The sequence below is a fragment of the Eulemur rufifrons genome, chromosome 7 (genome assembly GCF_041146395.1).
Source record: "Eulemur rufifrons isolate Redbay chromosome 7, OSU_ERuf_1, whole genome shotgun sequence".
In the NCBI taxonomy this organism is placed as follows: domain Eukaryota; kingdom Metazoa; phylum Chordata; class Mammalia; order Primates; family Lemuridae; genus Eulemur; species Eulemur rufifrons.
In genome coordinates, this window is record NC_090989.1 from 235,050,904 (window position 1) to 235,072,670 (window position 21,767).

At 32.7% G+C, this 21,767-nt stretch overlaps 1 protein-coding gene across 15 annotated transcripts in view; it reads right to left on the bottom strand.

The window, feature by feature from the left end:
• Positions 1-21,767, bottom strand: part of MPDZ (multiple PDZ domain crumbs cell polarity complex component) — a 165,712-nt gene that overhangs the window by 106,534 nt on the left and 37,411 nt on the right. For all 15 annotated transcript variants that reach the window (XM_069476493.1, XM_069476491.1, XM_069476487.1 and 12 more), the window contains 4 exons: positions 5,312-5,521; positions 4,421-4,560; positions 2,548-2,761; positions 1,692-1,820 (listed from right to left, as the gene is read on the bottom strand). In XM_069476493.1, the coding sequence (XP_069332594.1) occupies positions 1,692-1,820; positions 2,548-2,761; positions 4,421-4,560; positions 5,312-5,521 (693 nt within the window). The remainder of the gene's footprint in view (positions 1-1,691; positions 1,821-2,547; positions 2,762-4,420; positions 4,561-5,311; positions 5,522-21,767) is intronic.

Sequence of the window (21,767 nt, forward strand, 5' to 3'; positions counted from 1 at the left end):
AAAAGCAGTTTGATAAGGCTCCATACAAGAGCTGTCCAATAAAAATTTCTGCAACGGTGGAACAGTTCTACACTGTCCAATACAGCAGCTACTAGCAACATGTTGCTGTGGAGGACTTGAAATGTGGCTAGTCCAACTGAGGAACTGAATTTGCAATTTCACTTAATTTTAATTAATTTAAATTTGAATTTAAAAAGTGACATGTGGCAAGTAGCTATAGCATTAGCGAGTACAACTCTACACTGAAGATGAATTGCATATACATCAGCAAGCTTGTCAACTGGGGAAATTTCATTTGATACTGCTGAATACTGGCTAATGTTTAAAAGAAGAAAAATTTGCATACTATTGTGTTACTGTTAATAATTTTAATGACAAGATTACCATTAAATAAGCCTTTTGTTCATGAATATGGGAAATGTTTGACAAACCTGACTTCCTAGTTTAAGTTCAAATGCACATGCAAAATAACAGCTTTATAAACAAAATGTGATCTTCCAGGCAGCTTTATAAACAAAATGTTATATTACAAGTTCTTAAACTGACAGACCTGGTAAAATTAAATATTAAATTATGATTTATATTTTGTAATTAAATTAAAATCACATCTCAAAATTAAATTTGATTAAATTATAAAATGTAAATCATAATTAATGGATTAAATATTTTCTCACATATAGTGCAACAATGTTACATACCATAAATAGCAATGCTTCAGTAAACTACTCTAAATGATAAAAATAGGCTGTACTTCATATACAAAAATGATACCAGTGACCCATCACTAAAGGAACAAGTTGAATCTTGTTTTTCCCCCCTCAACAATGAAGTTTTTTTCCCACAATACTTTGTGACTATAAAACAGCAGACTAGGTTTATAATATGATTTATGTTCACAGAATAAAAGGGTAGCTACCTATACAACAATCAAAATCATAAACTTAGGCTGGGCGAGGTGGCTCACACCTATAATCCTAGCACTCTGGGAGGCCAAGGCAGGCTCAGGAGTTCGAGACCAGCCTGAGCAAGAGCAAGACCTCGTCTCTACTAAAAATAGAAAGAAATCATATGGATAGCTAAAAATATATATAGAAAAAAATGAGCCGGGCATGGTGGCTCATGCCTGTAGTCCCAGCTATTCGTGAGGCTGAAGCAGAAGGATTGCTTGAGCCCAGGAGTTTGAGGTTGCTGTGAGCTAGGCTGATGCCACGGCACTCTAGCCTGGGCAACAGAGAGAGACTCTGTCTCAAAAAAAATAAAATAAAAAATAAATAAATAAATCATAAACTTGGTTTTAGTCTATGGTTCTAAAGAGTATTAAGCTCATCATCTATGACTGTAACTTAAGATCATTGTCCCTTTTTTTTTTATTATCTTTTGTATTTTTTTTTAGAAGTGGGGTCTCGCTATGTTGCCCAGATGGTCTCAAACTCCTGGGCTCAAATAATCCTCCCACTTCAACCTCCTATGTCCACTACAGACACATACAACCATACCCAGCTTCACGGTCCCTTTTCAAAGGTATTCCTCCCCTAGGTCTAAGAGAATACTTCAGAGACAGCCCAATAAAACGAAAGACTTTAATTTGGTTTCTTTGATGTTATCTAAGGCCAAAGTTTTTCTTTCCAACAAAAAGATAAAGCCACTATTACTTGATAAAATAGCATAAAAGACCTATTGGAATTGCATACCTGGTCAGCTACTCCTCCAGGCAGAATGGTCTTTACTATCACACCAGTTGTTTTTCCTCCTATGATGCCAAATCCCAGACCAGATCCATCATTCACCAATTCAATAGTTTCCACATGCTGCCAGTGAACCTAAAAACAAAGCTTGTATATGAACTTGCAAAAATTTACAAAACACTAAAATGTTACATTACAGTAAAGATTTTTGTGATTATCACTCTGTTATTAAAATTAAATAACTGAATTCAGAGATAATAATGAGCCCTAACAATAGCCCTTTCATTTAGTATATTTCTCTTTCAACAGAATGTCACTGCTGTTTATATAATCATTCTAAAAATTATCAATACATCATCATAATGATTGTATTTCATCAGTTAAAGATAGGCACTCATTTGTAAGATCTTTTGTAGAACTTCTAAAAAAAAAACAAAAAGATCAAGGAAAAAAAAGGTCATATGTTAAGAATCTCTTCTGCATAATCCTGAAGGTAGTATTCCAAATTAGATGACTTATTAAAGTCATTGACAGCTAACTGTAATGATATAATTGTATAATTTATAAGGCAAAGTCAAGATTATATCTGTCTATAACGTCAACTTTCTTAAAGTACTAAATTTTTTTTTTGAGGAATGCTGTCAAATGAAAAACTGAACAAAGAAAAGTAAATGTTGTTTTAGAAGCTATAAACTTAATTATAACTAAATAAATACTCCAAGCTAAGAAGAAACAAAAGAATACAAAGACAAAAACTCAAGAAATACAAAGAACCTACAGGAATTAGAAACCTGGAGATAAACAAAAAGAACTATTAATAGAAAAATATGTTCGGTTCCTTTTGAAACTTTTAGGTACTCACCGGATTAGAGTGAGCTGAAATTGTGCTGGCTGCAGATGGAGAACGGGAAACTATGGGGCTCATGAGCTGAGGCAGTGAGCCTCTGGCAATAACTAGCTGGACAGTGTCTTTGGCTTTCTGCAGGATGCTGATAGCCTGTTGATGTGTAATTGTCTGATCAAGTGCCTGTCCATTGATAGCAAGGATCTGATCAGTTTCCTTTAATCTTCCATCTCTATAAAGGATGAAAAATGCGGTAAAAAGCATCTGATAGCTCTCAAGGAAATGATAGTTTCTTTGGCATGTATGTTCATATTATTTTTTATCTTTTTTTTCTTTTGAGACAGAGGGTCTCTCTGTTGCCCAGGCTAGAGTGCAGTGGTGTCATCATAGCTCACAGCAACCTCAAAATCCTGGGCTCAAGCGATCCTTCTGCCTCAGCCTCCAGAGAAGCTGGGACTACAGGCATGTGCCACCACGCCTGGCTAATTTTTCTATTTTTAGTATAGATGGGTTCCTGCTATTGCTCAGGCTGGTCTCGAACTCCTGAACTCAAGCAATCCTTTCACCTCACCACCCAGAGTGCTAGGATTACTGGCATGAGCCACTGCACCAGGCCCTAATCCTATTTTTAATTGCCACACTTTTTATCCTTCTTCCTGGAGTTCTACTTTTTAAAACATATGCTTTGTCTCTGGGTGATCAACTCTCTTAAGGTAATTCCACTGCTACCTCTGATCAACCCCTCACGTTTAAAAGTATTCTTTTTTTCAGCTCTCCAATCAACCTATACATTTTAACTTGTATGTTCCTATCTTCTAAAAATGAAAGGGTATATAGAGTTCTATAGAGTTGGGCCTCCGTATCTGTGGGTTCCAGATCCATGGATTCAACTAACTGCAGATTGAATATATTCAGTAAAAAAAAAGTAAAAAGATAACAATAAAAAGTTATATAAATAGAAAACAATACAGTATAACAACTATTTACATAGCATTTACATTGTACTTGGTATTGTAAGTAATCTAAAGATGATTTAAGGTGTACAGGAGGATATGCACAGGTTATATGCAAATGCTACAAAATTTTATATAAGGGACTTGGGCACCCACAGATTTTGGTACCTACAGGGGTCCTGGAACCAATCCCTCACAGATACTGAGGGGCAAGTTATTTAATCATTACTTTGAGTATATTAGTAAAATATAGCTCAAATTATCTTGGGTCATTTTTAGTATAGTAACTTTTTAAATCTAATCAAAAAGAGCCCATATAATAACAATGAAAATAATGTTCTACTCAAATTTTTCTTTCCTTACTAAAATGTAATTAAATTATGACTATATTTTTTTTTTTTTTTTGAGACAGAGTCTCACTCTGTTGCCCAGGCTAGAGTGAGTGCCGTGGCGTCAGCCTAGCTCACAGCAACCTCAAACTCCTGAGCTCAAGCGATCCTCCTGTCTCAGCCTCCCGAGTAGCTGGGACTACAGGCATGTGCCACCATGCCCGGCTAATTTTTTCTATATATATTTTTAGCTGTCCATATAATTTCTTTCTATTTTTAGTAGAGATGGGGTCTCGCTCTTGCTCAGGCTGGTCTCGAACTCCTGAGCTCAAACGATCCGCCCACCTCGGCCTCCCAGAGTGCTAGGATTACAGGCGTGAGCCACCACGCCCGGCCCAAATTATGACTATATTTAAAGCTATTTTCATTTCAAAGTATTTGCTTTTTTATCACAGCAATGTTAATGACTTCTAAAAACTGGTCAATAACAGATTATGTTCAGGTTTTTTGTTTGTTCCTATCCATTATTGTTTTTGTGAATTCCTCCATAGTGATCAAAACTTTCAGAATGTGGTATCAAAAACAAAGAAGATGGTGTAACAGTCTCACCTGTGAGCCACACTGCCCTCTTGTATCTCTTGTACAAATATTCCGAGCTCTCCCCTGTTTTCACTCCTTAGTCCCACAACACTAAACCCAAGGCCTCCACATGGAGGTTTGAGGAGCTCAAAAACTTCTACATGGCGACCCTGTTTAGGAAATAAAGCAAGAAATAAAATTAAAAGCCAATTAATGTAGTGACAGTCATCTTAATAGTGGTATTACATTTTTTTTAAAAAGAGAAGAAATTGAAAAAAATTTTCCAAAGCTAATTTTTAGCACTCATGGCATAGAATGGGAAATTTTATTTATCCTGAAGAATATTTCTAGAATACAACACATAATACTCAATTTAAACTGTGAAATTTAAAAGAAAGTATTTTAAAGAATTAAAATTGAATTTATGCTGAAAATTGTTTGGAAATTCAAAACACCTTGAAGTAACTGAAGATGCTCTTGGGACCAGAGGCTAGAGGTGGAAAACAGGCAGAGAGTTCAAAAACAGAAATGACATGCACAGTGTTAGACTCAGGACTGCTTTCTCAAGCATATTAATTCCTTTCTGGAGTGGACCAAATTTCTGTACATCAATAGAGAGTATTCTCAGACCCTCTGGGAATAATAAAAGCAGAGACTGCAAAGTTAGTATAGGCAGAATCAGAGATGCATGCAACTGTATATGCTATCCCTCAATAAAGAAAAATCATGTAAGAACAACAACAAAAAAAAGCATAACAGAAAAATCTGAGCCATCTAAACTCTTACAAAATTGACTTCTTTTTCATTGCAGTTTTTTCAGATATTATAAATGTCACTATACTCTTCAAATTATTCAGGACTTGATCACATTCTTAAGATATTATAGACTTTATCATAACTGACAGGAAGAAACGTTCTGACCTGGGCCATATTTTTAATCAGCTGATCAAATTCATCACAAGCAGGTTTCCCACTGATGTGTGGAGTACCAGATCCCGTAAGTGCTTCCAGATTCCCATTATTTGATGATAATAAAAATGATTCATTTTGCAGAGTAGGAATTACAGCTGGGTTGAGATGAGGAATGTGAGCATATTCAATATTTGAAGTTGCTGAAGTTGCAATGTTTACCTAAGAGTTATACAGAGATTATTAATAATTTTGACATTCCATAAACTAGTTCATAGAAAACATCACAAGAAGGGTAATAAAGACGTACAAATGAAATTTCAAATGTCCATACCCTTTGATCTACCAATTCTATTTCAAGAAATTTACTTCAAGGAGAAAAATTAGAATAACACACAAAGATGTGTGTACAAGAATGTTCAATGATAGTGCTATTTATTAGATGGAAAAATAGAAAAACCATCTCCCCTGTTCAAATTCAGGGTGCTCATTAAAATACATACACACATATTCACATCCATAACCATACTTTTCTGTCCCAAGCTCCCAGGAAGTAACCTCTACACTCTTGGACTATCCCAAGTGAGAGGGTATCTTTTTTATTCAGGGTGGGCCACAAACCCTGGGTCTAAGTTCAATCATGTGGGCAACCAATCATAAACGTGCCTATGAAATAACACCTTAATAACAATTTTGAACACCAAACTCAGGTGATCTTTCCGGATTTGCAATACTGTCCTGCTGTCACATATATGTTTCAGTCAAGAATGGACCATATATGTGATGGTGGTCCCATAAGATTATTAGGAAGATGAAAAATTCCTATCGCCTAGTGACATCATAGCTATAACACCATAGTGCAACACATTACTTACATGTTTGTGGTGATACTGGTACAAATAAACCTACTGTGCTTTTTCTCATTATTTTAGAGTATACTCTTTCCACTTATTAAAAAAAAAATATAACTATAAAGCAGCCTCAGGCAGGTCCTTCAGGAGGTATTACAGAAGAAGGCGTTGCTATCGTAGGAGATGACAGCTCCATGTGTACTACTGCCTGTGAAGATCTGCAGTGGGACAAGACTTAGAGGTGGACCTCTACACTGACCCTGTATAGGTCTAGGCTAATGTGCGTATCTCTGTCTTAGTTTTTAGCAAAAATTTTAAAAAGTGAAAGAATAAAAAATAAATAATTTTAAAATAGGAAAACGCTTATAGAATATGGATGTAGAGAAAGAAAACATTTTTGTATAGCTATACAATGTGTTTGTGTTTTAAGATAAATGCTATTATAAGAGTCAAAAGCTTAAAAAAACTAGAACCTTTAAAAAGTAAAAAAAGTTACAATAAGCTAACTGAAGAAAGATTTTTTTTTATAAATTTAGTGTAGCCTAAGTGTACAGTGTTTATAAAGTCTACAGTAATGTTCTAGGCCTTCAGATTCACTTACAACTCACTGATTCACCAAGAGCAACTTGGAGTCCTACAAGCTCCATTCATGGTAAGTGTGTCTTATACAGTTATACCATTTTTTATCTTTTATACTGTATTTTTACTGTACCTTTTCAATATTTAGATATTTTTAGATACATAAATACTTACCATTGTATTACAATTGCCAACAGTACTCAGTACAGTAACATGTGTGGCTTTGTAGCATAAGAACAATAGGACATACCATATAGTCTAGGTGTGCAGCAGGTTATACCATCTAGGTTTATGTAAGTACAATCTATGATGTTCACATAATGGCAAAATGCCTAATAGTACATTTCTCAGAATGAACCCTAGTCATTAAGCAAAGCATGACAGTGTTCCATGCATATTGTCACACATGGATTCTGGGAGGGTAACACTTCCCCAGTAAAATGAAAGCTTCAAGTTTAGAGCCACCCCATATTCTGTACTATGCATCACTTCCTTTGGCTATCTTTAACTATATCCTTTCCCTATGTATAATAGACCATAATCTTCAGTATAATAGATTTCCGTGAATTCTCTAAGACATTCTAGTGAATTATGGAACCAGAGGGTGGTTTGTGGAACTGCACGAACTTGGAGTTGGTGTTAGAAATGAGGGTGGTCTTGTGTGTACTTTACCCTTTAACTTTGTAGCTAGATCTTAATTCCTTGCAGTTGGTGTCAGAAGTGTTAGGCAGAGTTGGCAGTCTGGAGGACTGTGCCCTCAAACTTTGTAGTCTGGCTAACTCTAGGTACAATGACATAAGTAACAACAATGAAAAAGATCATTCCATTTTTGGAAAAGATTCTACAATTACTTGTGTGTGCCTGTTATAAAGAGTTGTCCAAGTGAAATCTAAACAATAGACAAAACAGTACAGTCAATCCTGATTTCCTATTTCTGTTGGGTGTCCAGAATATGACTTTTTATCTGTAATTATTCATCAGAAAGATTACATCAATGATGTTTTTGGATCACTCTCTAACCTCATTCCCTAGCACTCTGTCCCTCACCCACTTTGCTCCAGCTATACTCACCTTTTTACTGTTCTTCAAACTACCAAACTGCTCATTTTACCAGTCAGGTAGATCCTTCCCCCAGTATCCACATGCATACTTTTTTATTTCATTCAGATGTGCACAACCTCACCTCAAAGAAGCCCTCTTTGGCAACCTTGTCCAAGACAGCGGCCCACCTTTAGGTTCCATGAGCTTGCCCTGCCCTATTTTTCTTCATGGCATTTGTCACCTCCTGGTATACACCCTGCTATCATGGAGCTTCCATCCCAGTCAGTGGAAACACATTAGAATGTAAAATTCTCCAGTGGAGGAAACTGACTATTTTATTTTCTTCCATCCTCATTCTCTAGAACAGTGCCTTGCACAAAGTTGGTGTTCAATACACATTTGCAGAATAAACGTTTATCTATTTTTTAAAAAACCTACTCTGATCCAATCTCCCAGACAACCCTCCAAGTACCATTATCTCAATTTTACAGATGACAAAATTAGACAAAGTCACACATCTAGGTAGTTTATGACCTAGGCTTTTTTCATCATGGTGTTCCCATCATCTTTGTATTATACACAAAGCATACAGTCCTTTGAGATATCATTTCTGAAAATAAGACATTAAAGAGCATTCATTGACCGAAGCTATCAAAATATTTCCCAATGTGTCTCCAATCCATACATAAGAGTTTCTTATGCATCCTTAGAAATAAAACAGAAAAGTCATTAAGTTACCAATAACTCAACCATTCTATTGGCTACCTATAATCATGGATAAAAAAGAGATCACTGTGTTAAGAGAAAACTTTTGGGAATCCTTTAAATGCTTATTTTAAAATCTACAGCAGGCATGATCAATTATTATTTTTTCAAAAGCAAGCTTCTATGCCAAGACTGATTTTTTTTCATCCTCAGCCATGGCAACTTCAGTAAAGTCTGCCAGCAGAAGATACACTGCTCAGGTTGAAGCAGATGGCATAACGAAATTTGTGACAGGCTGAGGATCCCACATACCAGGACCTAAGGGCTATGGTATGTTTGCATGGGAAAAAATATTTGGACCTCTGCTATGGTAAGCCAATGAATAAATCACATTCTAAGAATAGAGAGTCTATCATTAAGAAATTCATGGTAAAGTAGAAACTCTGATATTATGAATTAGGTGTGAAGGCATTCCGAGAGTAAAGTAGAAGCAGAACACGTACAATCTTGCAATATGAGAATTGTATAAAAGTATTTAATATCAATTGTCTTCTAATTTGTTAAAGGTCTGACAAATGTCAATGACTCCCCTTGACTTTCCCCTGCTCAAGGTCTATAGAAGGTTACAGAGATAATAACTTTTAAAACTATAATTATACCATCATATGAAAGTCTTGTTTTTAAATCTGAAAATTTATAATAATAAGAAAAAGCACAAAGACATCTTTTGATTCTGCTATGATTGTTTATTAAAATAGCTTTCTGAACTGTAATCTCTTTGACAAACTGTAATGATTCTTATTTGCCTCGATAGGTCTGTTCATAGCAGACACACTATAAATGTTTAATGATTTCCATCCATGGTTTATAGAATACAAAATAAACAGAAAAAAACACAAATATCTGATAATTTTTATATACAGATAAACAATCTGTATAATTTATGGAAGTTGCTAGCAAATGAGCAAGAGTCACCAAATAATTATCTGTTCTCTGCTTAACTTCTGGCTGAGTATTTCAGTTTAAAAAGGGCTTTTATGTGCTTAGTAAATAAACATATATTAATTTATGGATTTTAATTAGTGCCATTACCTAATACATAACCTAAATAAAGATTATGCAAATTATTCATTTAAAGAGTTTGCAAATTCTTTGTGAAAGGGCAGGCTAAAACACCCTTCAGTATTTAAAAGTATAGGAGAGGCCCTTTTAGAGGATGCAGACAGAACCAGTAATTGGCTCAGATACTCCAAAGAGTCAGATAAAGCAGAAATCATAACAAAGGAAAAATATATAACTTAAGCACTTTATTTTATCTTAAAGTGTACGTGTATTCATTCCCAAATATCTTGATATATGGATAAGGTCATCATGAATATAGCCCCAAAACTGGGAAGTCCCTACCTTCATTGTTGAATAAACCAGACTCATATAATATGGTATTATTTTATACTTCAGTCTCTTTAAGGTGGAGCAAGAATTTAGACACTTGAGAGACAATTTCATTGAAGAATTCTTCTAGATTTTTATAAGACCTTTCCCCAATGTTTTACAGTTTGATCAAACATAATTAACAATTTCACCAATTATTTTATTAATTCATCTATATAGTCTTTCAAAAGAATTTAAACAGGTTTTCACAGGAAAAAAAACTGTTGTCAGAAATTTTTATATAATAAAGTCATGCAATTATAAAATAAGTATTAACTGGCATAAATAGCTTTAAAAATGACTTTTTGACAAATGCATATTTAGCTGGTATGAGCTAGAGAAGAACCCAAACTAGAGAGCATCTGAATAGACAAGTGGTTAGTGCCCTTGGCATCAGTCAATATGCCTTACAGGAGAAACTGACAGTATCTTCTTACCTAGCAAGTTACGCATTTGTAGATCGCTAAGAGAGCTGCTTCTATAATAGCAGCCCAAGAAAACAAAATTTCTCTTTGGTTCTGCATACAATTAAGCTCATCCCATGGGAATAGCTGTATCAGAGTAATCTCTCTACTGAGAACAACTAGAAAATGTGTGTAGGAGCTGTTAAAAAAAATTTAAAGATATCAAAAGGAAACCAACACTTCTGCCATATTCCATTGATGAGAAGCAAAGCAGTAAGTCCAGCCCACACCAGAGGAGAAGGGATTTACAAGAGCATGAATATTGGAAGGAATTTTAGAGGCTGACTACCACAGCATATCACAGTAAAACAGCTGAAAGCCAAAACAGGAAGAAAATCTTAAAAGCCACTAGAGCAAAAAGACATCTTATCTTCAAAGAATAAGATCATTAGCTAAGTTCTCAAGAAAAACAACACAATTCAGAATTTAACAGAATAATTAAAAAACAAAAAATAAAAATAAATACCCGACAACATAGATTTTCACAACACACACAAAAGCACACACATGCATACACGCACACATACACACAGTTACCTCAGATTTGTACAAAGAAAATTCCAAAGTGAATTCTTAGGCAGAAAGAAAATGATCTCAGATAGAAGATCCCTACTGCAGAAAAGACTGAAGAGTATAAAAAGGGTTTGAAAATGTAAATCATTAGGAATTCCTTAAAACAGTAAAAAATCTAAACTTGTGGACATTTAAACAGATGTGAAATTAAAGTACATATAATTACATGAAAGGTAGGAGTGGAATAAATACCATGTTTTAAGTCCCTTGCATTTTACAGAAGTGACAAAAGTACTAATTAAGGTAGAATCAAATAAACCAACAATACGTATAACTGACAAAAGACTCATATCTGTTAATAGAATGCATTAAAAAAACTCAAAACTCAATAGTTAAAAAATTCAATTAGGAAATAAGCAAAAAACCACACAAGGAGATATTTCATGAAATAAGATATAGGGATAGCAAATAAACACATAAAAGATGTTTGGCATCATTAGCCATTAAAGAAATACATATTAAAATCACAAAGAAATATTACTATATACCTGTCAGAATGGTGAGGAATGGTGATGATGTGGAGAAACTAAATTGCTCATACATTGCTGGTGGAAATGTAAAATGATACAGCCCTACTGAAAAAACAGTTTGGCAGTTTCTGAACAACATGCATTTACCAAGCTACCCAACAATTGCACTCCTGAATATTTATTGTAGAGGAAGAAAAATCTATGTCCACACAAAAATCTGTACACAATTGTTCACAGCAGCTTTATTTATAATAGTGAAAAACTGGAAACAAACAAAATGCTTCTCAATAGGTATATCCATATACTACCCAGCAATAAATAAGAGAATAATATTAATATACACAAGATGGATAGACCACAAGAGCATTATGAGTGAAGAAAGCTAAATTTCAAAAGGCCACATGTGTTATAATTCTATTTTTATAATTTTTAAAATGACAAAATTACAGAAATGGAGAACAGATTAAAGGATGCCAAGGGTTATGGATGTGGGGAGAGAGTAGGTAATTACTATAAAGGAGCAGAATAAGAGATATCTCTGTGGTGATAAAATAGATGATCTTCATAGTGGTGACAGCTACTCTACATAAGTAGGAAAAAATAACACAAATTGAAAAATTTATACATATTGTACCAATGTCAGTTTCCTGGTTTTGATATTTTATTACAATTATTAATATATAACCACGGGGGAAAACTTGGTGAATTAAATATAGGACTTTACTACACCATATCTAAAAATTCCTATGCATTTATAAGTATTTCAAAATAAAAATTTTCTTTAAATGTTGACTCATGTAAGTAAAGGACACATGACATATAAGGAGCTCTGACAATTCAACAGGAAAAAAATCAAATAACCTCATTAAAAAATGGGCAAAGTGTCTGAACGGACATCTCTCGAAGATATACAAATGCCCAGTACATATATGAAAAAATGCTCAACATCATTAGTCATCAGAGAAATGCAAATCAAAACTACAATGAGATATCATCTCACCCTAGTTAAAATAGCTTTCATCAAAAAGATAATAATGAATGCTGACAAGAACATGGAGAAAGAGAAACCCTCACACTGTTGATGATAATGTAAATTAGTGCAACCACTGTGGAGAACAGTATGGAGGTTTCTCAAAAAAACTAAAAACAGAACAACCATATGACCCAGCAATCCCACTGCTGGATAAATATCCAGAGGAGGGGAAATCATTATATCAAAAAGATTTCTGCATTCCCATGTTTATCACAGCACTATTCACAATAGCTAAGATTTGGAATCATCCTAAGTGCCCATCAGTGGATGAATGGATAAAAAAAAATTGTAGTACATATATAAACAATGGAATATGTATAGCCACAAAAGAATGAAATCCTGCCATTTGCAACGTGGATGGAACTAGAGAGCATTATGTTAAATGAAATAAGCCAAGCACCGAAAGACAAATTGCACATGTTCTCATTCATATGTGAGAGCTAAGTATTAAAAACAATTGAGCTCACAGAGACAGAGAATAGAATGATGGTTATCAGAACCTGGGAAGAGTAGGCAGCGAGGGAAGGATAAAATGAGGATGGTTAATGGATGCAAAAATATAGTTAGATAGTTAGACAGAATGAACAATATTTAATAGCACAAAAAAGTTACTATAATCAACAATAAGTTAGGGTATACTTTAAAATAACTAAAAAGATGGAATTAAAATGTTCCTAACATAAAGAAATGATAAATGCCCAAGGTGATGGATATCCCAATTACCTTGATTTGATTAATTCACATTGTATGCCTGTATCAAAACATCATCACATGTACCCTATAAAGACATACAACTATTATGTACCTATAATAGTTGAAAATATTTTTAAATTTTAAAAAAGCATACATGTTATAATGTTTAAGGTAACTACTAAAAGAATAATAAAATACAGTATAAATAGCATGCTAACAAAAGCAGAAAATGAAGCAAAAATATTTCATATAGGCTGGGTGTGGTGGTTCATGCCTATAGTCCTGGCACTCTAGGAGGCCAAGGTGGGATCACTTGAGGTCAGGAGTTCTAGACCAGCCTGAGCAAGAGCAAGACCCATCTAAAATAGAAAAAAATTAGCCAGGTGTGGTGGCGTGTGCTTGTAGTCCCAGCTACTCAGGAGGCTGAGGCAGGAGGATTGCTCAAGCTCTAGAGTTTGAGGTTGCCACCAGCTAGGCTGATGACAGGGCACTCTAGCCCAGGCAACAGAGCGAGACTATCTCAAAAAAAAAAAAATTTTTTTCTTTAATATAAAAGAAGACAAAAAAATGAATAAGCAAGACAAAAAGAAAAGCAAAAGATGGTAAATTTAAAATCACATTTATCAATGATTACATTAAATATAAAGTGGTTAAATAAAGACTAAAATTGTCAGACTGGGTAACAAACAAACAAAAACCAAATACATGCTGTTTACCAGAGATTCAAATTAAAACAAACATAAAAGTAAAAAGATGAAAAAAAGATACACCAGTCATGCATTAACCAAAAGAAACCTGGTGCAGCTCAAGTAATAGCAGACAAGTGGACTTTAAGACAAGAAGTATTACTAGAGATAAAGAGGGAAAATTCACAGAGAATTAATTCAGTAGGAAGATTAAACTATTTTAGCAATCTAAAAACATAACCTCAAAACATATAGGACAAAATGACTCAGAACACCAAATAAGAAACAAATCCACCATCATAACTAGAGACTATAATAACATAAACCTCTTGCGATAACTGATAGAAAAATAGAACAAGAAATCAATAAAGATATAAAAAATCTGAACAACATTCCAAATAAAATTGACTTAGTTGAATTTTATAGACTGAACTCAACAACTGCTGAATACATATTCAAGAACACAGAAATATTTATTTAATTAGACTGTAGATCTAGTGAAACAAGTCTCAGAAAAATCTCAAAGAACTGATATACAGAGGGTGTTCTCTGATTTCAGTGGAATTGAGTTAGAAACCAAAAACAGAAAGATAACAAGAAAACTCAAAAATGTTGGTCAATTAAACATCTCTAAATAAACTATCAGTCAAAGAATAAAAATTACAAATCTTGAACTGAATGCTAATTAAGATAAAATGCATCAAAAGTGTGGAATGTAACTAAAGAAATGCTTAGAAAGAAATGTATAGACAGATATACTAGGGAAATAAGGATTAAATATTAAATATCAATGAGCTGAGCATCCATACAAAAAAGCTTAGATAAAACATAAACCAAACTCAAAAAATAAAGAAAATAACAGAGTAGAGCTAAAATCAACTAGAAAAACAATACAATAAAGAAATTCAACAAAGCTAAAAGCTATTGATCTTTGAAGAATAAAAGATTAATAAAACTGATAAACCCTTAGCAATATTGATCAAAAGAAGAAAATTAAACAAACATAAATTTCTAATACTAGAAATGAAAAAAGTAACATAATTAGACTCTGAAGGTATGTAATAAACTTTATGCCAAAAATGTTTAAACAATTATATGAAATGAACAAATTCCATTAAAAACAAATTTATCAAAATGTCAACAGTTTTGTATTTATCAATGAAACTAAATCCACTAATAAAAATCTACACTAAAAAACAAAACACTAAAAAACACTAAAAACAAAACTAAAAAACAAAACATACACACTAAAAAACAAAACAAAACAAACATGGGTCTAGATAGTTTCACTGGTAAAATTCTTTCTTTTGTTTTTTTTTACAATTAACATCAGTTTTATAAAAACTCTTTTAGTGAGAAGAAAAAGAGGGAACTGTTCTCTACTCTTTGTTTGAGGTCAGCACAACCTTGATTGCAAACTCTAACAAGGTCATCACTAGACAGGAAAGCTATAGACCATAAATATAGACAGAAAATACTAAACAAGAATGTTAACATACTAAATTCAAAGATATTTAAAAGGGAAAATTATTATGACCAAGTCGAGCATTCCAGAAATACAAGGTTGAAGTAACATTTGAAAATTGTTTAGCTTAATTTACTACATTAACAGAATAAAGAAGAGAAAAACAGGATCAGCTAAAATGACAGCAGGAAAAAATACTGGATAAAACCCATACTATCACCATTTCTACTCAAAGTTTGCATGTAGTACAATAAGGCAAGGAAAAGAAATAAAAGGCATAAAGACTAGAAATGAAGAAACAAAAATTAAATATTTGCAGACCACATAGCACTGAAAACCCAAATGAGTCTATAAACAAACTATTATTATTAATAAGTGAAGTTAGTAAGGTTGGTGAACATAAAATAAATATTAAAAAATCAACTATATTTCCTAGTAAAAACAATTAGAAATTAAAACTTTAAATAAAATATTCCATTTAAAATATGATAAAAATTTTTTTAAAAATTGGAACACAATATGGAATTCAGAAACAGACCCACACATATTTAATCACTTGATTTACAATTATGGTTATCAATGTTAAGGAAGAAAGGATGGTCTTGGCAATAAGTGGTTCTGTGTCAAATGGATATTCAAATGGAAAATTATAAACACACACAAGCACATATATACTTTATTTCTACTTGATACCATATCCAAAATTTAGAAGGAAAAACAAGAAAGCTTCTGAAAGAAAACTCTCTATATTCTTGAAATAGTCAAGGATTTCATAAGTAGGGCAAAAAAAGCAATACTAATACAGAAAAAAATTTGAGAAATTGGACTTTATTAAAATAAAAAAAACTTCTGGTCACTAAAAGAGACAATTAAGAGAGTAAAAAGGTAAAACACAAAGCAGAGGAAAATAGTTACAAGATAAATGACCAACAAAGAATTTATATTCAAAATATATTAGAAAAACTCTTGTAAATCAATAAGAAAAAGACTCACAAATCAATAGAAACATGGGAAAAAACTTAGGAACATCACAAAGGAGGATACCCATATGACCAATAAGCACATACAAAGGTGTTCAGCATCGTTAGTCACCAGGAAAATGCAAATTAAAACAATAATATGACACTACAACATACACCCCAGAGTGGCTAAAATTGGAAGAAATAAATTTAAAGCTGGTAGTACAAAATGTAAGCAGCGATGTGGAGCAACAAGAACTTTCACACACTGTACGTAGCGAGAGTGTTAGACCTACAGTCACTTTAGAAAACAGTTTGGCAGAATCTATAAAAACTGAATATATAATTTAGAACCCAAAAATTTCACTCTTAAGAGAAATACATACTTACAAACACAAAAAGATAAGTAATAGAATTAAAAGAATGTTCACAGCAGATTTATTCACAACAGCCAAACACTGCAACCAACAGAAGAGAGGACAAATATATTCTAGTACATTAATACAATAGAAAATGAAAAAGAACTACAGCTACATACAGCAACACGAATGACTCTCACAGACACAACATAAAAGACAAAGAAGTCAGGCACAAAGCATATATACTCAGACTTCATTTACATAAAATTCAAATGCCTTTCTATTAGATAAAAATCAAAACAATGATTCCATTGGCGGAGGATTAAGATTTACTGAGAGGTGGCACAACAGAGTATTATGGTGTGCTGATACTATCTTGTATCTTGATTTGGGTGAGAGTTACATGTTTATATTTATTTTGTGAAAAAATATTGAGCTATATAATTTTTCCCTTTACTGTATGTTATTTCTCAATTTTTTAAAGTTTGCAAAATAAAACCTATAATTAGAGCATAGTACTTGGGGTATTCCAATGAATGACATAAAAACACACTTCTCTTAAAGCAAGTGGTAGCAACAGTTTCTATATATCAAGATAAACCTTCTCTGTCCACCACTCTGAATTTAAAGTTCAATGACCAGGTATTCACCTTAAAGTGAAGGAGAATATACAAACTGGATATTTGAAGATGAAACTTAGTTTATTACTGTGATGGATAACCCTCCACAGGCTTGATATGGATTCAACTGATTAATTCACATTCCCAGAATGAATCCTTTAACAAGTGCTCAAATAAAGACGAATCATCAGCAAATGTGTTTTAACCACTGTAGCACATTTGGATTTTTCTTCCTGAAAGATTATGAAATTTTTAAAACTTTTAATCATTTAATCGCATAATTATCTGTTATATTTTAAACGAAAGTATTTTGACCCAACCTGGTACAAGGTTGATCTAATTATGATTTAAAAATTACAAATTGTTTATGTCTTTTTTCAATAACAAAATCTATCCTGTAAAATTAATGTCATTCAAAAAGTACTTGAAGAGATCAATGACTGAAATATTTTGACCATATCAATATGATATTATGCACTTAATTTTAAACCAAAGGAATATTTTCAAATATGTACATTCATAAATCTACCATAAAATATTGAAATATCAACTTCTGTTTCATCTATACCTTCTGGGTTGTTAACTGAAAAGAAATTTAATATATTAACTCTATTTTAATGGTTGGCATCAATCTTTCTAGAAGTACTTGCATAACTTTCTACAAAAATGATTGGTTAGGATAAAACTTAATCTCCCAAAGCCCCAAAGCATTTTTTCTTAGATTATCAAAACCTGTTTTGTGGTCCTGTTATTTTGACTTATTCTGAACATACCTTACAGCAGTAAGAATAAAATAACCCAATTGTTTACTTATATTTGATGAAAACTATATTTCTATCATCTAAAAGCTAAAATATGTTATCTTAAGTTAACGAGAAAAAATGACCACTGTTTGGAAGTCTAGTGTTGGTAAATTTTAAACAAATTTATAAACATATATTACTAGTTCAATCTCCCAATTTTTTGTTTATTTGTTACTGCTTAACATAATGAGAAATAAGAAATAAGTCACTCTCCAGGGAATTTGCCATGACAGGTGCACCTCTTAGAAATGCAGACTTTTTTTTTTAATTTAATCTGCACCCTGTCTTTTCTTCTTGCAGAGCAAGAAATGTGCTTATTTTCTTGTGAATTTACAAAAATGCTGTAAAATACTCTCTGGAACTGATCCCAAATATGAAATGCAAAGATGGATAGGATGTTGAGAATATTAAATAAAAGGCAGCACCTAAAATGGTAGCAATCACAAGAAAAATTTTTTATACATAATAGGACTCCATTTCAAGTTTGGAGCCTAGGGAGGCCTCCTTTTCCATAAATCTTTCAGTGAAATACTGATTAGAGCACAACTCTGATGCATTATTGAACAGGCAAACCCTTGCGCAGTAATTGATGGTGGCACTCTGATTTAATGATCCTTATTTTTAAAGCTAATTAAAGAAATTGAGTTGCATGTTCAAAGGGGATTAGCTTAATGTGACGAAACTATTTTGGACATAAAGTAGCTTGTAGCTCCTGAACTAAATGAGATACAAAATAGAGCAGTAAGTTATAAAAGGGGAAAACAAAATTTTCAAATGAAATAAGCATAATTTTACATTTGCTATGAGACCTTCCTTTCATTCAAATATTTATTGAGCAACTTAAATGTTTAAGACAATGGGCTCTAGGTGATGGGTACAGTAATTAAAGTGAAAAAATGCTTTCCATAATTACTAACATGTTAGATGTCTTATAAAATTACTCCACTGGGCTTAGTTCACTCAGCTGCTGAGATAGGATACCTTTCTTTTCACAGCCATGAATTCTCAAATAGCAAAGCAGATAGTGGTCAAGAATACACATAATCTGTATTCTTAAAGTAGCCTTTGACTATCACTGGGTGATAAATTAAAAAGACAACCATATTCAATTTAGAAAATAATTTCTTAACCCGAGAACGTTTAAAGAGTCATTTTGAGTAATCAAAATGTAAATTTTCTGCACCTGCCCCTACGTTGTACCTACAGTACAGAGTTTCAGTGGCATATTTATTTTAAAATTATCCTGTGCTAAAAACGAAAAACTATCAGCTATGAAATTCAAGATGGAAGGCAAAGAACACTTAAAACCTAAAAAAAGAAATAATTTAAAGAGTATGTAAGATTCTAACTTTTCTCTTTTGATATTTGGGAAGATTTATATAGATGATCAACCCAAAGCAATGCTGCTTCCTAAAGCCTATCAAACGACAAGATCAAATACCAAACTGTAGACTTTGTGCATTTCTACAATGCCAACTTAAGTGAATGGCCAGATAGGTTACATTATCTTACAATGCTTCAGTTTTCACTCAAAGCTGCATCTATGAAGATTTTATTCATTTTTGAAACTATATAATAAAAGATACTTATTAAAATCAATTCACAATGCACACTGCACTAATTGTTGGATTCAGGCAGCATAATGCACAGTATCCCAAGAGCACTGTATAAATTAATTTTCTTAAAGGAGGCCTAAATGACAATAAACCTTTAGAAATACACTTAAGTGAAAAGATTCAAACTTTTTCCCCAAAATTTCATTAAATACATATGAACACTTAGGTTAAATGATTGGAAAATAACTTGAAGTTAAAAGTCACAGTTTTGTTTTAAACTCTTTTCATTGTTGCTCTAAAAAATTTTGTTTAACATTTTTAAAAGTTAGCTCCCACAATGAAGTAAAATATAACAGGATTTTTACCTATCCCCTGAGTTTCCACTGAGTTCTTAATTTCAAAAATGACGGGTTCATTTCAAACTTGTTTGATCTTTTTTAGACTATCTTTATTTTTTATTATTGTTAGTGGGTGGGGGGAGGTGTCTGTGGCAGGCTGGAAAAAAAAAGACTACAAATTCTTTTCAGCTCCTCACATCAAGAGCAATAGTCTATATCCTCGTCCCTTAGATCATTTTTAAAAGTTCTTGATGAAGTAATAAAAATTGTTAATTTTATCAAATCTTGCCCTTGACTGCATGTCTTTTTATTATCTCGTGCTTTGAAATGGTAAGTAAATATAAAACAGTTCTGCTACACAATAAATAAAATGGTTGTCTCAAGGAAGAGCACTAACTTGAGTTGCAAGCTGAACTAGCCACTTTTTTCATGAGTTATCATATTTGAAAAAAATGACTGAAAATCAAACTATAATTACATAGACTTGGGTATGTGAAAGACAGTTTCTCAAAAATAAACAAAGTAAGCCTGTCACTTCAAGGAAAACTGACAGTAATTGTTGCCCATAATAAAATTTGAGCTTTCGAGAGAAGACTAGAATTTTGAAACACTTGTATCTGTCACCGTAAGTTTGACACCTTTCCATAATTAAGGAATTTGTTAAGATTGCAACTGATATTAAGTATAATTGTTTATATTATATAATGAAATGTGAAATGTGATTTTTCCGTTTTTCAAATTTTCCAAATGGCCAATGTGATATAAATTAGACTTGGGTAAAATAAAAAAAAAAAAACAAAGGAAAAGATAGACAAATAGATTTTACTCTGAGTACAAAATATTCACTGATTTGGTTTCAGATTTAACATTGCAATGAATCTTTAAGAAACCACCACAAATTTTGGTGCATTATCAAAGATTATCCACACTTATCTGAAAAAGCTATATCCCTCTCTTTTCCAGCTTCCATATCTGTATGAGGCCAGATTTTCTCCATATACATCAACTAAAACAAATCCAAACAGAGTAAATACAGAAGCAGACATGAAAATCTAGTTTTCTTAAGCCACATATTAAAGAGATATGCAAAAATATAAAACAATGCCACTATTCTCACAAATTTTTAAACATGGGCTTACTATTATTTTTAAATGAATTAATAAATATTTAAAATATTTATGAATTTTAATTTCTAAATTGGTAAATATTGATAGATAAAACCACATAAACAAAAGCTCTCTGCAGTCCTTCATAAATTTAAGAGTATAAACTGGTCGTAAGACCAAAATGTTTGAGAACTGCTGCCTTAGTATATTAAGTTTTAGCAAGAAGGAAGAGCAACGGGAGAGAGGACTCATATTTACTGAGTGGTGGTAATGCACCAGGCTTATGCTTTAAATCTTTTATTAATATATTAATATCAATTTTATTCAGTTCTCATTTTACAACTAAAGGGAAAAAAGTCTCAGTGAAGATTATATATATAAAAAATACATATTCATCTTAAGAATAAACTCTTATTTCAGATCACCTACTTTACAAATAGCAGCACCAGAATACAAATCTGGGTCATGTCTGTCTCTAAATACTACCAGACCACATTGTCACAATCTGAGATCAGATAATCATAAAAAACCCTCATATCATCAGGAAATCCTTTAATTATGTTCATCATATTATTTAAGAAGACAATAAAACAAAAAACAATAGAGTAGGATGATTAAGACCTGGGCTCTGGAATCAGCCTGCCTGAGTTCAAATACTAGCTCCATCACTTAACCTGTCTGTGCCACTATTTACCTATCCCTATGATAAAGAAATCGCATTTTCTACTTTATAGCA